A 14,876-nucleotide genomic window follows, 5' to 3' on the forward strand; every position below is an offset into this window, starting at 1 on the left:
GTGGATATTTTCATATATTAAAGCTGACTTTTATATTAAATACTGCCACGTGGTGCTATAACCATAAAAAGTTAATCAATATATGTATATTATATTGTACATCACATGAATTGGTTTATGATAATTTTTAAAGGAAAAGGCATTCCAAAAATTGCTAGATGTTAGATTTGACAACACTATTATATATGTACTTTTGAATACATTTATTGCTGTGTACTGGCTCTTGAAAAAGACCACGTGAACTGCCGCTCTATCCCTGGATGTCTCTTTTTTGTCCGTTTAGTAAATCTCACGTATTTTGTTATTGTGCAATTGTAAAAAAAAATTTTCTAATACTAATAAAGCATGATACTATTTTTTTACTATGACTATTTATCTTCAATTTTGATCCTGATATCTGTTATATTATATAGGAGCATACATATGTTTCTTAACATTTTGGTTTGATGGATCAGTTGTATAAGTTTTAAAGTTATGGGTGTCGGAACAAGGAAGAAAAAATAAAAATCACCTGGTTTGTATGAATTGTGTTTGAACTCGTTTTGCAAAAACCTTTTTTTGACACAATCCTTTTGCACATGGAAAGGTTTTTCTTTTGCTTACTGAGTAAGACTAGTAAATGTTTGATGCGGGATCGGATGCAGTCATCTCAAAAGACTAGAGATACTAACACTTATCTACTCAGGTTGTCAATTTGTGAGCTCAAACTTACATCTTTGGGTAATTCACCATAAGCCTTGAGTCTCTCCCAAACCTCCTTCTGGAAAGTGCTATCCGGAAAAACTTCAGTGACAAGTCCAAGCTTGCAAGCTTCATGCGCTGTCAGCAACTTGTTAAAAAGAAGTACTTCTACAGCCTGTAAAACACATTGGACACAGAAATCACACACTGATCTATGGTATAAAAAAGCCCCCAAATGGCAAACACTGAAAGAAATGACACATCTTTTGCCTCAAGTTACAATGAGGCTAAATCTGAACACCAATCCTACAATCTGTACCAATTATTTATTTATTGTACTACTAAGACTTTGCACAATAAGCCAAAGCTTCAGCAACATATTTGCTGCAGGAGGCATTACATGCACATTATTCTCAGTGGGAAAAACAAGATAATCTACTAGTTCTGATACCTTTTAATGGCTAAGAAAAATAGAGGGATTTTTGGTACTTACCGTAAAATCTCTTTCTTGGAGCCTTCATTGGGGGACACAGGACAACCATGGGTGTATGCTGCTGCTGCTAGGAGGCTGACACCATGCAAAAAAGGAAAACGGCGTAGCTCCTCCCCGGCAGTATACACCCACCGACAGGCACCAAGCACCTCAGTTAGTGCAAAAAGCAGTAGGAGAAGCGACAGAACTCATAACAGTAAAAGTACCAACTCAACTAGGGTCTCCAGGCCCCAAACACGGTACCAGAACAAACCAGTAGGGAGGGTGCTGTGTCCCCCAATGAAGGCTCCAAGAAAGAGATTTTACGGTAAGTACCAAAAATCCCTCTTTCTTTATCGCTTCATTGGGGGACACAGGACAACCATGGGACGTCCAAAAGCAGTCCCGGAAAGGGGTGGGTAGAAAGGAAGAGAGAAAAGGTCTCAGGTCGGCCGGTGTGCGACCGCCGCCTGCAGTACCTTCCTACCAAGACCTTCATCGGACGAGGCTTGGGTATGAACCCGATAGAACCTCGTAAACGTGTGCAAAGACGACCAGGTTGCGGCCTTGCAAACTTGTAAGGCGGAGGCCTGGTGGCGAACAGTCCAAGAAGCTCCGACAGCTCTGGTGGAGTGAGCTCGCACCCCCGGGGGAGGACGTGCTTCATGAACACGGTACGATTCTGAAATTGCCGAGCGAATCCAGAGCGAAATGGTGGATTTAGACGCTTGAAAGCCCTTCCGACGACCTTCAGAAACGACAAGGAGAGAATCGGATTGACGGAAGGGAGCGGTTCTAGAAAGATAGACCCGAATGGCCCTGACCACGTCAAGCTTGTGAAGAGACTTCTCCAAAGGATGAGCCGGAGAAGGGCAAAATGATGGAAGGACAATGCCTTCGTTGATGTGAAAAAGCCGAGACCACCTTGGGAAGGAATTCAGGAACCGGTCGAAGAACGACCTTATCCTGATGAAGAATCAGGAAAGGGGAACGACATGACAGGGCTGCCAACTCGGAGACCCTCCTGATGGATGTAATGGCAATGAGGAAGGCGACCTTCCAAGAGAGAAGGGAAAAGGGCATGTCATGAAGAGGCTCAAAGGGAGCAGCCTGAAGAGAAAAGGACATTGGAAAAACCTCATTGGTTTCGCACCAGCGAAAGAACGCTTTCCAGTACCTATGGTAGATACGGGAAGAAGCCGGTTTTCTGGCTCTGATCATGGTCTGTATGACCTGGGAAGAGAGACCAGAGTTTTTCAAGACTGCGGCCTCAACGGCCATGCCATTAAACTCAGCGACTGAGAACTCTGGTGGTAGAGAGGTCCCTGCGAGAGGAGATCTGGCCGATCTGGGAGTCTCCAAGGAGTGTCCGCGAGCATGTTTACGAGCTTGGCGTACCACGGCCGCCTTGGCCAGTCCGGCGCTATCAGTATGACTGGAATCCCTTCCAACTTGATCTTCTTTACCACCCTTGGAATCAAGGGGAGGGGTGGGAACAGGTAGGGAAACTGAAACTGGGACCATGGAATTACCAGGGCATCGTGGCCGACGGCAAGAGGATCCCAGGACCTGGCGACAAACTGAGGGACCTTGTGGTTCATCCGCGACGCCATAAGATCGACGTCTGGCGTACCCCAGCGGAGGCAAATTTGATTGAAGACTGCGGGGTGGAGAGACCACTCGCCCGCTGCTAGGCCCTGGCGACAGTCGGCTGCCCAGTTTTCGACCCCGTGGATATGAACGGCTGATATGACCGGAACGTGGCGTTCCGCCCACCGAAGAATCTTTGCCACTTCTGCCATTACTTGGCCGCTGCGAGTCCCGCCCTGGTGGTTTAAGTACGCCACGGCCGTGGCATTGTCCGACTGGATGCGGACGGGAAAATTTAACAGAAGAGACTGCCAGCGGGTTAACGCAAGGAAGATTGCCCTGATCTCCAGAAGGTTGATGGGAATGAGAGCTTCCTGGGTGGTCCAACGGCCCTGAGCCGTGTGTTGTCGGAAGACTGCTCCCCACCCAAGAAGGCTGGCATTGGTGGTGATGACCTGCCACTGAAGGGGAAGAAATGATCTTCCTCTCAGGAGAGAGGAGGACAACGTCCACCAGGTTAGGGACTGACGGACCTGGAGAGGAAGGTGGACGGGACGGTCTAGGGAGTCCAAGGACCTGTTCCAGGTGGATAGGAGGAATAGTTGGAGGGGGCGGGTGTGGAACTGGGCGAAAGGAACAGCCTCCTTGAAGGCCACCATCTTTCCCAGGATTCCCATGCAGAAACGTAGTGACTGAGGGGCTGGGCGTTTGAGAAGGCGGACCGCCTTGAGGAGTACTGAGAACTTGTTCTCTGGGAGGAAGACCCGAGCTAAGTTCGTGTCGAACACCATGCCCAGAAAGGACAGTCGTTGGGATGGAATCAGAGAGGATTTGGTCCGGTTGATAATCCAGCCGAGACGGGTCAGGGTGTCCAGGGAGACCTGGAGACTGTGGGCACAGTCTAGACGAGAGGACCCCTTGATCAACAGATCGTCCAGGTAGGGGATAACGAGGATCCCCCTGGAACGAAGGAGGGCCATGACCGCCACCATGATTTTGGTGAAGACCCTGGGGGCAGACGCTAAACCGAAGGGGAGAGCCGTGAACTGGTAGTGATTGTCCCCGACAGCAAACCGAAGGAATCTCTGATGCCGTACGCAGATGGGGACATGAAGGTACGCATCTTGGATGTCGACCGAGCAGAGGAACTCCCCGGGTTCCATGGCGGCGATTACTGACCACAGGGATTCCATTCTGAAGTGGCGAGGTCGGACGTGGCGGTTCAGAAGCTTCAAATCCAGGATAGGGCGAAGAGACCCGTCCTTCTTTGGGACTACAAAAAGGTTCGAGTAGAACCCGCAAAAACGGTCTTCGGGAGGAACGGGAATTACGACTCCGGCGGCGACCAGAGACGTTACGGCTTGAAGCAAGCTGGGTAAATGGGACGGTTGCTTTGGGGGGGCGAGAGAGAAAGAAGCGATTTTCCGGGAGGGTAGAAAATTCGATCTTGTACCCGAAGGTGATAATCTCTCTGACCCAGGCGTAGCTGATCACTGACAGCCAGGTGTCTTTGAAGAGAAGAAGCCTGCCTCCCACCCTGGAAAGACTCCCAGGTGGGGGCGACCCGTCACTTGGAACGGTATCTGTTGGAACGAGGTCCGGAAGACCTGGGGAGGTGGAGCCCTGGATCTCCACATGGGAGCTGGCTTGTAAGAGGGTTTTCTACGTTCACCCGTGGAAGCGGGTCACTCTTGTTGCGAAGAGGAATCTAAGGCTGCAAACGGACGAAAGGGGCGAAATGTTCGAGGAGCCTTTGGGTTAAAGAAGCGTTTTGGCTTGGACTGGGGGAGAGAGGTACTCTTGCCCCCAGTCGCATCTGAGATAATTTGATCCAGACGAGTGCCAAAAAGCCTGGAACCTTGAAACGCCAAGTTGGTGAGAGACTTTTTGGAAGTAGCATCTGCATTCCATGCTTTGAGACAAAGAATGCGGCGCATAGCGACAACGTTGCTGCCCTGGCTGAACAGGCTGCTGCATCTAAGGAGGCAGTGAGAAGGTATTTCCCTGCGTGGTTAATCTGGTCGGTGAGGTCAGCCAGCTCGGTAGGGGAGGCCGAAGCCAAAATGCCTCGGCGGAGAATCTTGGCCCAGGCAGATATGGCCTTAGCCACCCATGTGGAAGCAAAGCTGAGGCAGAGGGAAGCACCCGTTGCCTCAAAAGCTGATTTGGCCAGCGCCTCAATTTGTCTGTCCGATGCGTCCTTAAGCGACGCACCGTCCGGTAAGGAGAGAACAGTCTTGGAGGATAGACGGGAGATCGGTGGATCGACCTTGGGAGATTCAGCCCACTTGGAGAGAAGATCGGCGCTAAAGGGATAGAGCACGTCCAGATGTTTTCTACCCGAAAAACGTTTTTCAGGATGTTCCCAGTGTTTAGACAGGGTAGACTCAAACTCCTCATGGGTAGGAAAGGAGCGAGAGGGACGCTTCACCCGCTTAAAGGAGACAGAGGAATCCTGGGGGGAAACCTCGTCTTGTTTTAGTTTGAGGGTTAGTGATATAGCCGAAATAAGACTATCTACGAATCGGAGTCAGAACCGGACTGGGAGTCCGCATCAGACCCAATGTCCTCCTCCGAAGAGGGGAATTGGGAGGAGGAGAGCAGCTTGAGCGCTGTGGAGGGACCTGGAGAACCAGACGAAGAGCCATACAGAGTCCTCTTTCTAGAGCGGCTGGCTGATTTGTCTCCCTGTGGTTCAGGGTCAGGTGCGGCCGACTCACCATCGAAGACGGTCGGAGCGCTGGTGGCTGAAGGCTGTGGAAGACGTTCAAGCGCCTGGACCAGGGACTGAGATACCTTAGTCAAATCAGAGACCGACTGCGAGATAGCAACGGCCCACTCAGGGGGAGGGGGAGCGCCCCCATCCCGAGAGTCAGAATCTTCCTGCGGGGCAGACATGGCAGGAGGACTGCAGGACTGCCAGAGAGGCGACGATTGGCCTACAGACCACTTTATCTTACAACGAGCACAGGCGTAGTGAGTTATGGTAGGTTTGGTAAAGAAGGCTCCAGAAGAGTTGGACATAAGGATATTCTGCAGCACTATACTACAGAAAAGGCTAAAGGGCCTACAGTGGTATGGATAATACCAGGGAGAAGCCAATATAGCGTCGCAATCCTACCGCACCGCAGAGCAGAGTTGTCCGTGTACCCCAACACACGATGTCTCCTGTGCATGGAGCTGCTGAAGCAGGGAGTGCCAGCAGAGAAGAAGGGGCGGTGCTGTACTGAGAGGAATAAGCCAAGGCTCCTGATAGGGCTGTACTGAAAGGGAAGGGTGTGCCCGGGATGTAAAAACCCCTCTGAGTGGAGGAGGAAAAGAGCGCCGAAAAAGGAGTGGGCGTGGCCTATCGGAGGGGGCGTGGCCGGCCGCAGCGGTGAAAGTGAAAGTAAAAAACGGCCGTGACTCTGTGTGAAAGCACTGTACATTTAGACAGGGAAATACTGCTGCGGGGGAGCGGCTGCTGAAGCGCTGGTACCTGCATGTTCCGGTTCCACAGGTAGAGGGAGAGAGGATAGACCAGGGGCCCGATGAGAGAGGGGTAACTGGAACAGAATCCTTCGTTCAGAAGACAGCCTCGACCCCAAAACAAGGGGGAGGGTCACCGCTGGTGACCACTGTCTTCCTCTCAGCCCTCTCCGAGGAGAGGGGTGAGGGGGACTGTTTGGCAAGGACCGCCACCATAAAGACCCTGGAGCACCTGGGAGGGTGACAGGGGATAGTGTCCTGCCGGCGGTCTGAGAGCTGCAATGCGGACGACACCACACTGGTCACTCAGCCGCCCTCCTGGGGAGGCAGGGTGAAAGATTGCACCCTGAATCCCTGAATGCTGTATCTGAAAAAGAAAAGCCAAAATGTTAATAAAAACAACAAAACCTGTAAAGGAATCAAGATTAGCAGCGGATCTGAAGATCCAGGTCCGCCTCCTACAGACACTAAGCACAAGCTGAGGTGCTTGGTGCCTGTCGGTGGGTGTATACTGCCGGGGAGGAGCTACACCTTTTTCCTTTTTTGCATAGTGTCAGCCTCCTAGCAGCAGCAGCATACACCCATGGTTGTCCTGTGTCCCACAATGAAGCGATAAAGAAAAAATAAATTATGTTACAAAGCAATTTTGAGACTTCTTGGGTCCCTTCCTCAGGCATGGTATAATAAAGTTTCTGAAGAAACAAAATATATCATAACAACGAGATTATCTTGTTTTTCTCACTGAGAGCATTATTTTTTTTTTTTAAACTGGCTAACACGGTACCAACCCCCCTTTCTTTCTCTTATGCACATTATTGGGATGGCGCAGCTCTTGTATCTGCACAATCACCAAAGGAACCCCACTGATCGACAGCCAGGCGACCACTACCAGGGTTGGCGATAATTTTGATCCTGGCATTCAAGTGGATGACAGAGGGAAGGGGGAATCTGTTTTCATTCCATTGCCCAGCCTCCCAATCTTGCGGGATCATCATGGGTTGCTGTGGCACCACAGGCGCCGACAATTATCTTCCAGACGCCTAAAAGGATGGCTGGCGATGCCTCACTTAACAGGAATAATACACTACAATAAAAGAGCTCTGCTGTATGTTACATGATCGATCTGGCTCATACATGTTTAGATCCCTTGCCTGTGAGGGCAGGATCCAGTCCCCTTATGTACCAGTCTGTCAGTTTGTGTACTTTTATGTATGAACGTAACCCTTTTCCCATGTACGGCACCACATATACAATACCATTAAAAAATACTAAATATAATGCCATAATTGCTGCCATCTCATCATCCAAAAAAAAAAAAAAGCGAAATACCCAAATCATAGCAATAAAACAGCAAGCCCTGTCAGAAAACTATCAAAAGTTACAGCGCTCAGAATATGTACAACACCTTAAAAATTATTATTTTTTTAATAATGTAATAAACATGAATAGGCTTTTTTCAGATTTTATCATTGTAACGGAACAGTAAATGGCACAAAAAAAAGGAAAGACAGGATGGAATTGTAATGTTTGCCTTCTATTCTGTGAAGAGCAGAACAAAAATGGTTACCTCAATGAACCATTTTAAAAAGAATTTGTGATAAATATTGACCTGTCCATTCAAGGACATTTTAGCTATAGTATGAAATCCTGTTTTTCTTGTCTGTGGAATTGCCTTTGTACTGTTTGTTGTGAAACTGCCGCCCACGAAACAGTTTTTTCTTTCTTTCCTGTTTTGTCTCTTTGTTTAAACATGCAAAACTTGTATAACCACTGAACCTACCGATACAACTATATAAAGAAGGGATAGCACCTTGAAGGCAGGCGTGCTTCAGAGACTTCCCAGTGATACACTATACAAGACGTGTCTTGTGTATTATTTCTGGTGATTCCCCACTTCCAAATGCTGCTCCGACTGAGTGTGATCTTGACATTTCCTGGCGCCTGAACAGGGACCCGAGGTCTGTGTATTCCTTCAAGAACACCGGCAGAATACGAACGAAAAGAGAATCTGGGATAATGGACGGCAGATGAACAAAAACCTGGCCAGGTAAGAGACACTGTTAGATCTCTTATATCTGCCCTGCACTGTCCGTAAGATTTTCTGTGTCGTGTTCTTTAGCGGGTAGTTCTAGTAGAGGAGGATACCTATAGCTCGGGTTCTTGAACTATTTAGGAATTGATCACCTCACGGAGTACGGCATTGAATGAGAGTGAATGTGAATAAAAGGTGTGTGGAAGTTGGGAATAGCCCTATAAGCCGCCCAGGGTGTTGAAACAGAAGAAGTGACTGTCCCACTGGGCAACGTGGTTGCGTCCTTTCGGGGAGACCTCCGCGCCTATGGTTCAATCTCTGACCCTGTCTTTGACAAAAACCTGGTGACGGATAAGTGTATGATAGTATGAGCCCAGGACAGATAAATTAGCCTGGGACAAGAATACGTTGTGTATGATAGTATGAGCCCAGGACAGATAAATTAGCCTGGGACAAGATACGTTGTATGTTCTTTTTCTTTTTCTGTCTGGTTGCATTTGTGTTGTTTGCTATAGGTGTAGGAATCAGGATTTTCTTACATCAACACGGTACGCAGAAGCCGTTAAACATCCTAGCTCCTTAGGAAGAAGGTAACGAGGTATTCTCATACCCAAACGCCACCTAGGGCAAGAAAAGACATCCTAGCTCCTTAGGAAGAAGGTAACGAGGTATTCTCATACCCAAACGCCACCTAGGGCAAGAAAGCTCAGGATAATGGGGAAAATGGGGAATAAGCAAACAAAGTCGGAACCAGAAGAATTAGATATCTATACTATCATAAAGGAGAGAAGTGGTGAAGATGCCACTAAGGGGCTGAGAAAGATTTTTAGTAAGTTTGGAGTTACTAGGGCAGAAGCTTTTAGTAGAAAAAAATGGGAAGGAATTCAGGAAAAAAAAAAAAGAAGGGCATAATCAGAGACAAGAAATGGATAGATCAGATCCAAGCGTTGATTGATGTCTCTAGGGTAGCAGAAATGCTGTGGTCTGCCCTATTGGAACAAGCATGTGGGCATGACAGCATGTGCATTTAGCTAAACTGATCTGTGTGTATGAGGAATCCCTGTGTAATGCAGATTCCCAAAATTTCCACTGCCAGTGTTGTGTGACTAATGTGCAGAGAGTGTGTGCCTTACAGACACAACTGGCAGAGAATGAACAGTATAATGTAGACAGAGAAAAGCAGATTGCTAGTCTTGAATCACAACTGCTGAAAATGAAAAATCATTGTGTTGATATGGAAGCCCAGCTGATTCAGTCTGGGGCTGAGGTCAGAGCTGTGAAGGAAATGGCAGCAGCCAGTGATGCCATTGTTAATCAGTGCAGTATGGAGCTGGATACTAGTTCCCAACTGATTACTAGTCTGAAAAATATCATCAATGATTTTTCAAATGTGGTGCCGGCCTTCTCTTTGTCTCTGAACACAAGGTCAGATCCCCGACCAATTGTGCCCTGTGCAGGGCAAAAAGGGGGGAGTGATGGAAAAGGTGAGGGATCAAATATTTTATCAAATTTTGATCCAATAATAAAAAGTAATGACAGATATGTGCTGTCTAAATTACAAAGAAAGTTCAAACGTGACATTGTTAAGAGTGCATCCTTAGTAATGGAAGAGTTTAAAAGTTCCAGACAGAGGGAGGTATGTTCTGTCCGGGCCCATAAATCAGGCTTGGCATGTGTTACATGTTATGCCTGTGCTGGCTCCGGCCATATTGCCAGGTACTGCAAATGGCCGGGTACGATGAAGGAGAGGAAATATTATTCTGTGAAATGTTTTAAATGTGGTCACTTTGGACATATTGCAAGGAACTGTTACTGCACAAGTAATTGTGAGGGGCCTAGCAATATTGTCAGGGAGCACAGGCATTTTCACAGACATAATGGCATTTTCTCTCAGTCTGTCCCAAGCCACGGGCAAACTCCTCAAAATGGCCAATTACAACCAGGGAGGATAGTGAGGTCTTGATGTAAACTCAGATTATAGAGTTTCTATCTGGTCTCTGGTCTTTCATTGTTTGTTTTGTTTTAGCTCCTTTTATTCTTCTTCTATTTGCTAAGTTTGCTCTTTTGTTATTGAAATGAATTGTTAGACCAGTGTGGTTAAGGGTACCGTCACACTAAGCAACGTCGCCAGCGATCTGTGACGTTGCAGCGTCCTAGGTAGCGATATCGCTGTATTTGACACGCAGCAGCGATCAGAATCCCGCTGTGAAATTGCTGGTCGCTGCTAGAAGGTCTGCACATTATTTGGTCGCTAGGTCGCCGTGTATCGCCGTGTTTGACAGCAAAAGCAACCATACCAGCGACATTTTACGCTGGTAACCAGGGTAAACATCGGGTTACTAAGCGCAGGGCCGCGCTTAGTAACCCGATGTTTACCCTGGTTACCAGCGTAAAATGTAAAAAAAAACAAACAGCACATACTCACATGCTTCCCCCGGCGTCCGCTTCCCACACTGACTGAGCGCCGCAAATTGAAAGTGAAAGCACAGCACAGCGGTGACGTCACCGCTGTGCCCTGCTACTGCCGGCGCTCAGTCATTACAGGAAGCGGACGCCGGGGGACGCATGTAAGTATGTACTTACATTTTACGCTGGTAACCAGGGTAAACATCGGGTTACTAAGCGCGGCCCTGCGCTTAGCAACCCGATGTTTACCCTGGTTACCCGGGGACCTCGGCATCGTTGGTCGCTGGAGAGCGGTCTGTGTGACAGCTCTCCAGCGACCAAACAGCGACGCTGCAGCGATCGGCATCGCTGTCGCTATCGCTGCAGCGTCGCTTAGTGTGACGGTACCTTTAGACAGGAGGCAGAAGGGCCTTATCTGAGGTGCAATGTGATTGCAATGATAATAGGATTTGTTAGTTGTTTTTTTTTTTTTTTTTTTGCTGTTTTCTATCAGACCCCCCTGTGGTTTTTAACTCCAGGTTTCCATAGAATTCATAATGATAAGAGTAACACAGATCACAGGATAATAGAGTCACATCCATGGATGCTCTGATTTGTTGCTTGAACTAAGATAGGTAGGGAAGTGTGTGTTCACCTAAGCTTTGAAGTTCAGCTGTAAAACTGACTTTGTTTGTTTGTTTTCCTGTGCATCTTAGATTAGATAAAGGGTGTTGTTACGTGAGCTAAGATAGGCGAGTAAGCATGGACAGATAACGGATGTACACGATGGAGTGTCATGTTATACAGTGTGCTGACCTTGAAGTTTGGACGGACAACATGGTTTCGTTCACCTGATGCAGGATACAACTAGAGTCAGTGTACCTTAGCTAAAAGTTTAGTTTTCCTAGGGTGTTAAGTAGCCGCAATTTCACTGTTATTAGATAAAGCTTCTGAGATTGTTCTTGATCACCCACTTCTAGTTCAGACCACTCATGATGTACATGGCATTCTTAACCAGGTCCAACCTAAACATATTTCAATGGCCAGACACCTCCGTCTCCAATGTTCCCTACTACTGCCGCCCAACATTTCCTTTGCCAGGATTCAGACTCTTAATCTCGCGTCTTTGCTCCCTTTAGAGTCTGAGGGGGGTACCATACCTGAGGAAACTGCACTCTCCAACTCCTTTGACCCATCAAAGTCAATGCATTGTTGTGTACAATTAATGGAACAAGAGACTCAGGGCTTATGTAATGTACGTGACAAGCCACTCTGTAATGCTACATTTGAACTTTTCATAGATGGCAGTAGATATGCAGATATGAATGGACAATTTCATACAGGTTATGCGGTAGTAACTCAGCATGAAGTGCTGAAAGCAGAACCTCTCCCTGCTAATCAGTCTGCACAAGAAGCAGAACTTACGGCATTGGTTGAAGCTCTAAAAATAGCCAAAGATCAGACAGCAAACATATACACTGATTCTAGATATGCACATGGCATTATTTTCGATTTTGGCGTAATATGGAGAGCCAGAGGTTATATGACTGCTTCAGGCCAACCTGTTAAACATGCCTCCCTCATTAGACAGATTCTGGAGGCAGCACAAGAAACTAAAGAAATAGCGGTGATAAAGGTAGCTGCACATGTGAGACTCGACACCGAGGAAGCCAGGGGTAACGATAAAGCCGACAAGGCAGCAAAACAGGCAGCACGTAAACCCTTACATCATGCCCACACACTAGATAGCTCTGAAGATGATGAGGAGAGATTGAAGGAAGCTCAGAAACAGGTAGACGACGAAGAACGAGGGCAGTGGCAGAAAAAAGGGGCAGAAGATCAGCAAGGATTATGGAAAAAAGGAACTTTGTTGTGTTTACCCAGAGCCTGGTACCCCGCAGTGGCAAGTGACCTCCACCTACCCACGCATGTGTCGGCAAATGGTATGACGCTCAAGGTAAAAGAAAGGTGGTTGGCTCCAGGCTTTGGTAATTTTGCTCGGAACATGTGTGCTGCATGCGCTATATGCCTGGCACACAATCCAGGTCAGACCATTAAAACCCCAACCAAGCATCATGTAAGACCACTGTATCCCTTTCAAAGACTCCAGATCGACTACATCCAACTTCCTAGGTACAATGGATACGAATATGTGCTTGTGTGTGTGGACATGTTCTCAGGGTGGCCAGAGGCTTATCCAGTTCGTAAAGCCTCAGCAAAAACTACTGCCATTAAAATAGCACATGAACTGATACCCCGTTACGGCATGCCTGAGGTGATCGAGTCAGATAGGGGTACCCATTTTACTGGGGAAATATTCCAGAATGTTATGAAAATGTTGGGAGTAGAAAACCAGTTTCACACTCCGTATCACCCACAGAGTTCAAGTAAAGTGGAAAGATTAAATGGAAGAATAAAATTAAAAATCCAGAAGGCCATGGCAGAAACAGGAAAGCCTTGGACCGAGTGTCTACCACTTGCCCTGTATTCCATCCGAAACGCCCCAAGGGGGAAGGCTAAGCTGTCACCACATGAGATTCTTTTTGGTAGAGCAGCAAATTTGGGCTGTTATTTTCCACAACAACTGATGTTGAATACTGAGACTTTAACTGCTTATGTACAAGAATTACAAAAACGTTTAACTAAAGTGCATTCGCAAGTTTTTGCTTCCCTTCCAGATCCAGAAAATCTCGAAGGAGGCCACAAGTTGGAACCTGGTGATCAAGTCTACGTGAAAAGACACACCAGAAAGACTCTGGAACCGAGGTTTGACGGACCTTTCCAAGTCCTGTTAACAACTCCGACAGCAGTCAAGCTTGAAGGAAAGGCATCATGGATACATGCAAGCCATTGCAAAAAAGCAGTATAAGACTCATGATATTGATGTTAATAATGTTAACCTCAACGGAGGCATGGGAAAGACTGAATTCTCTAGCCCCTTTGAACAATAGATTCGTACAACATCATAGAAAATTAGTGCATGACTTGTTAAATAATACGCAACCCCTGGCAGATTGTTGGATCTGTACCCATTCACCAGTATCAGCCACAAGTATACCTTTTCTAGCAGTTCCCGTGTCAGCTGAAGAAATATTCGCTTGGCCTAATTGTTCAGACAACCTGGCCAACAACCAACCTGGCAATACTAGACTATGGAATACTACAATCGCCATACCAGTTGTGGGATGGGTAGAATTTCCTTGGTGGCAGGGCAATCTTACAGGAAAAATAGGCAACTTACAATATTTAGCATTCAAGGGAGGAAAATGGGTACCTAGGAATAAGACTGGATTAACTGATTTAGGACAGGTCCCCACTGAAAATCTACAGCTCAGTTTCAGTACAACCACCCCTTCCTCTGATGCTTTCAAACCTACAGTATTGGAAAGATACATACATAATAGAAAATGGGAACATTCCGAGTTGTTCCCCCAAGGTGATGCAAACAGTTGTACAAGTAAGCCGGGGAACCTGGTTTGTAATGAATCCAATGAGTATGTCAACGGAATGCATGTATGTGGGAATCCCGCAGCCGGGTACTGTAGCCCCTTGGGACAAAAACCCTCTTGGTGTATGCTTCAGAATGTATCTAGTTTTGTGGATTTGGCTCACAGATTGGTATTGCAGCACTCAGCTTTGTGGGATCTGCCTGAGGGTACATTTTAGATATGCGGAGAAGGAGCATATAAATGGCTTCCCGTAGGTATAAAGGGTACTTGTACATTAGGACGCCTAACCCCGGCTACTTTCATAATTTCAAATAAACAAGTGAATATGCAAGCCGTGCCCAAGCACACATTGTATAAAAGAGCTGCAGATAACTCACCACGTCCCTCGGGGAGGCCGCATATAGTACAAATGGGAATTCCCAACAAAATTGCTAGTACCATTTTTATTTATCCTATGTTAACACAGATGTGGGATAAATTAGTTAGAGCCACGGATTATCTAGATGATCAGATTTGGGATATATTGGACATATTAAATACTAGTATAGCTGTACAGAATCAGCTTATAATAATCACTAACCAACATACCCTGGTATTGGATTACCTAACTGCCTCACAAGGGGGTATGTGTCAAATCATCGGACCCACCTGCTGTCATTATATAGACCCAAATAGTACTATGAGTATGAGATTTAAATTAGAAGACGTACAACGACTCAGGGATCAGTATGACAAAGACAATGACAAAAATAAGGATAGCTGGTGGTCAGATACCTTTTCTTTTCTTAACCCGGCCAAT

The 14,876-nt window shown here is 46.8% G+C and overlaps 1 protein-coding gene across 1 annotated transcript in view; it reads right to left on the reverse strand.

The window, feature by feature from the left end:
• The window catches only part of LOC143782406 (enoyl-CoA delta isomerase 2-like), a 69,351-nt gene that overhangs the window by 1,559 nt on the left and 52,916 nt on the right, over positions 1-14,876 (reverse strand). Inside the window, exon 9 of the mRNA XM_077269808.1 lies at positions 713-856. Within this exon, the coding sequence (XP_077125923.1) occupies positions 713-856 (144 nt within the window). The remainder of the gene's footprint in view (positions 1-712; positions 857-14,876) is intronic.

This window comes from Ranitomeya variabilis, chromosome 6 (genome assembly GCF_051348905.1).
Source record: "Ranitomeya variabilis isolate aRanVar5 chromosome 6, aRanVar5.hap1, whole genome shotgun sequence".
Classification (NCBI taxonomy): domain Eukaryota; kingdom Metazoa; phylum Chordata; class Amphibia; order Anura; family Dendrobatidae; genus Ranitomeya; species Ranitomeya variabilis.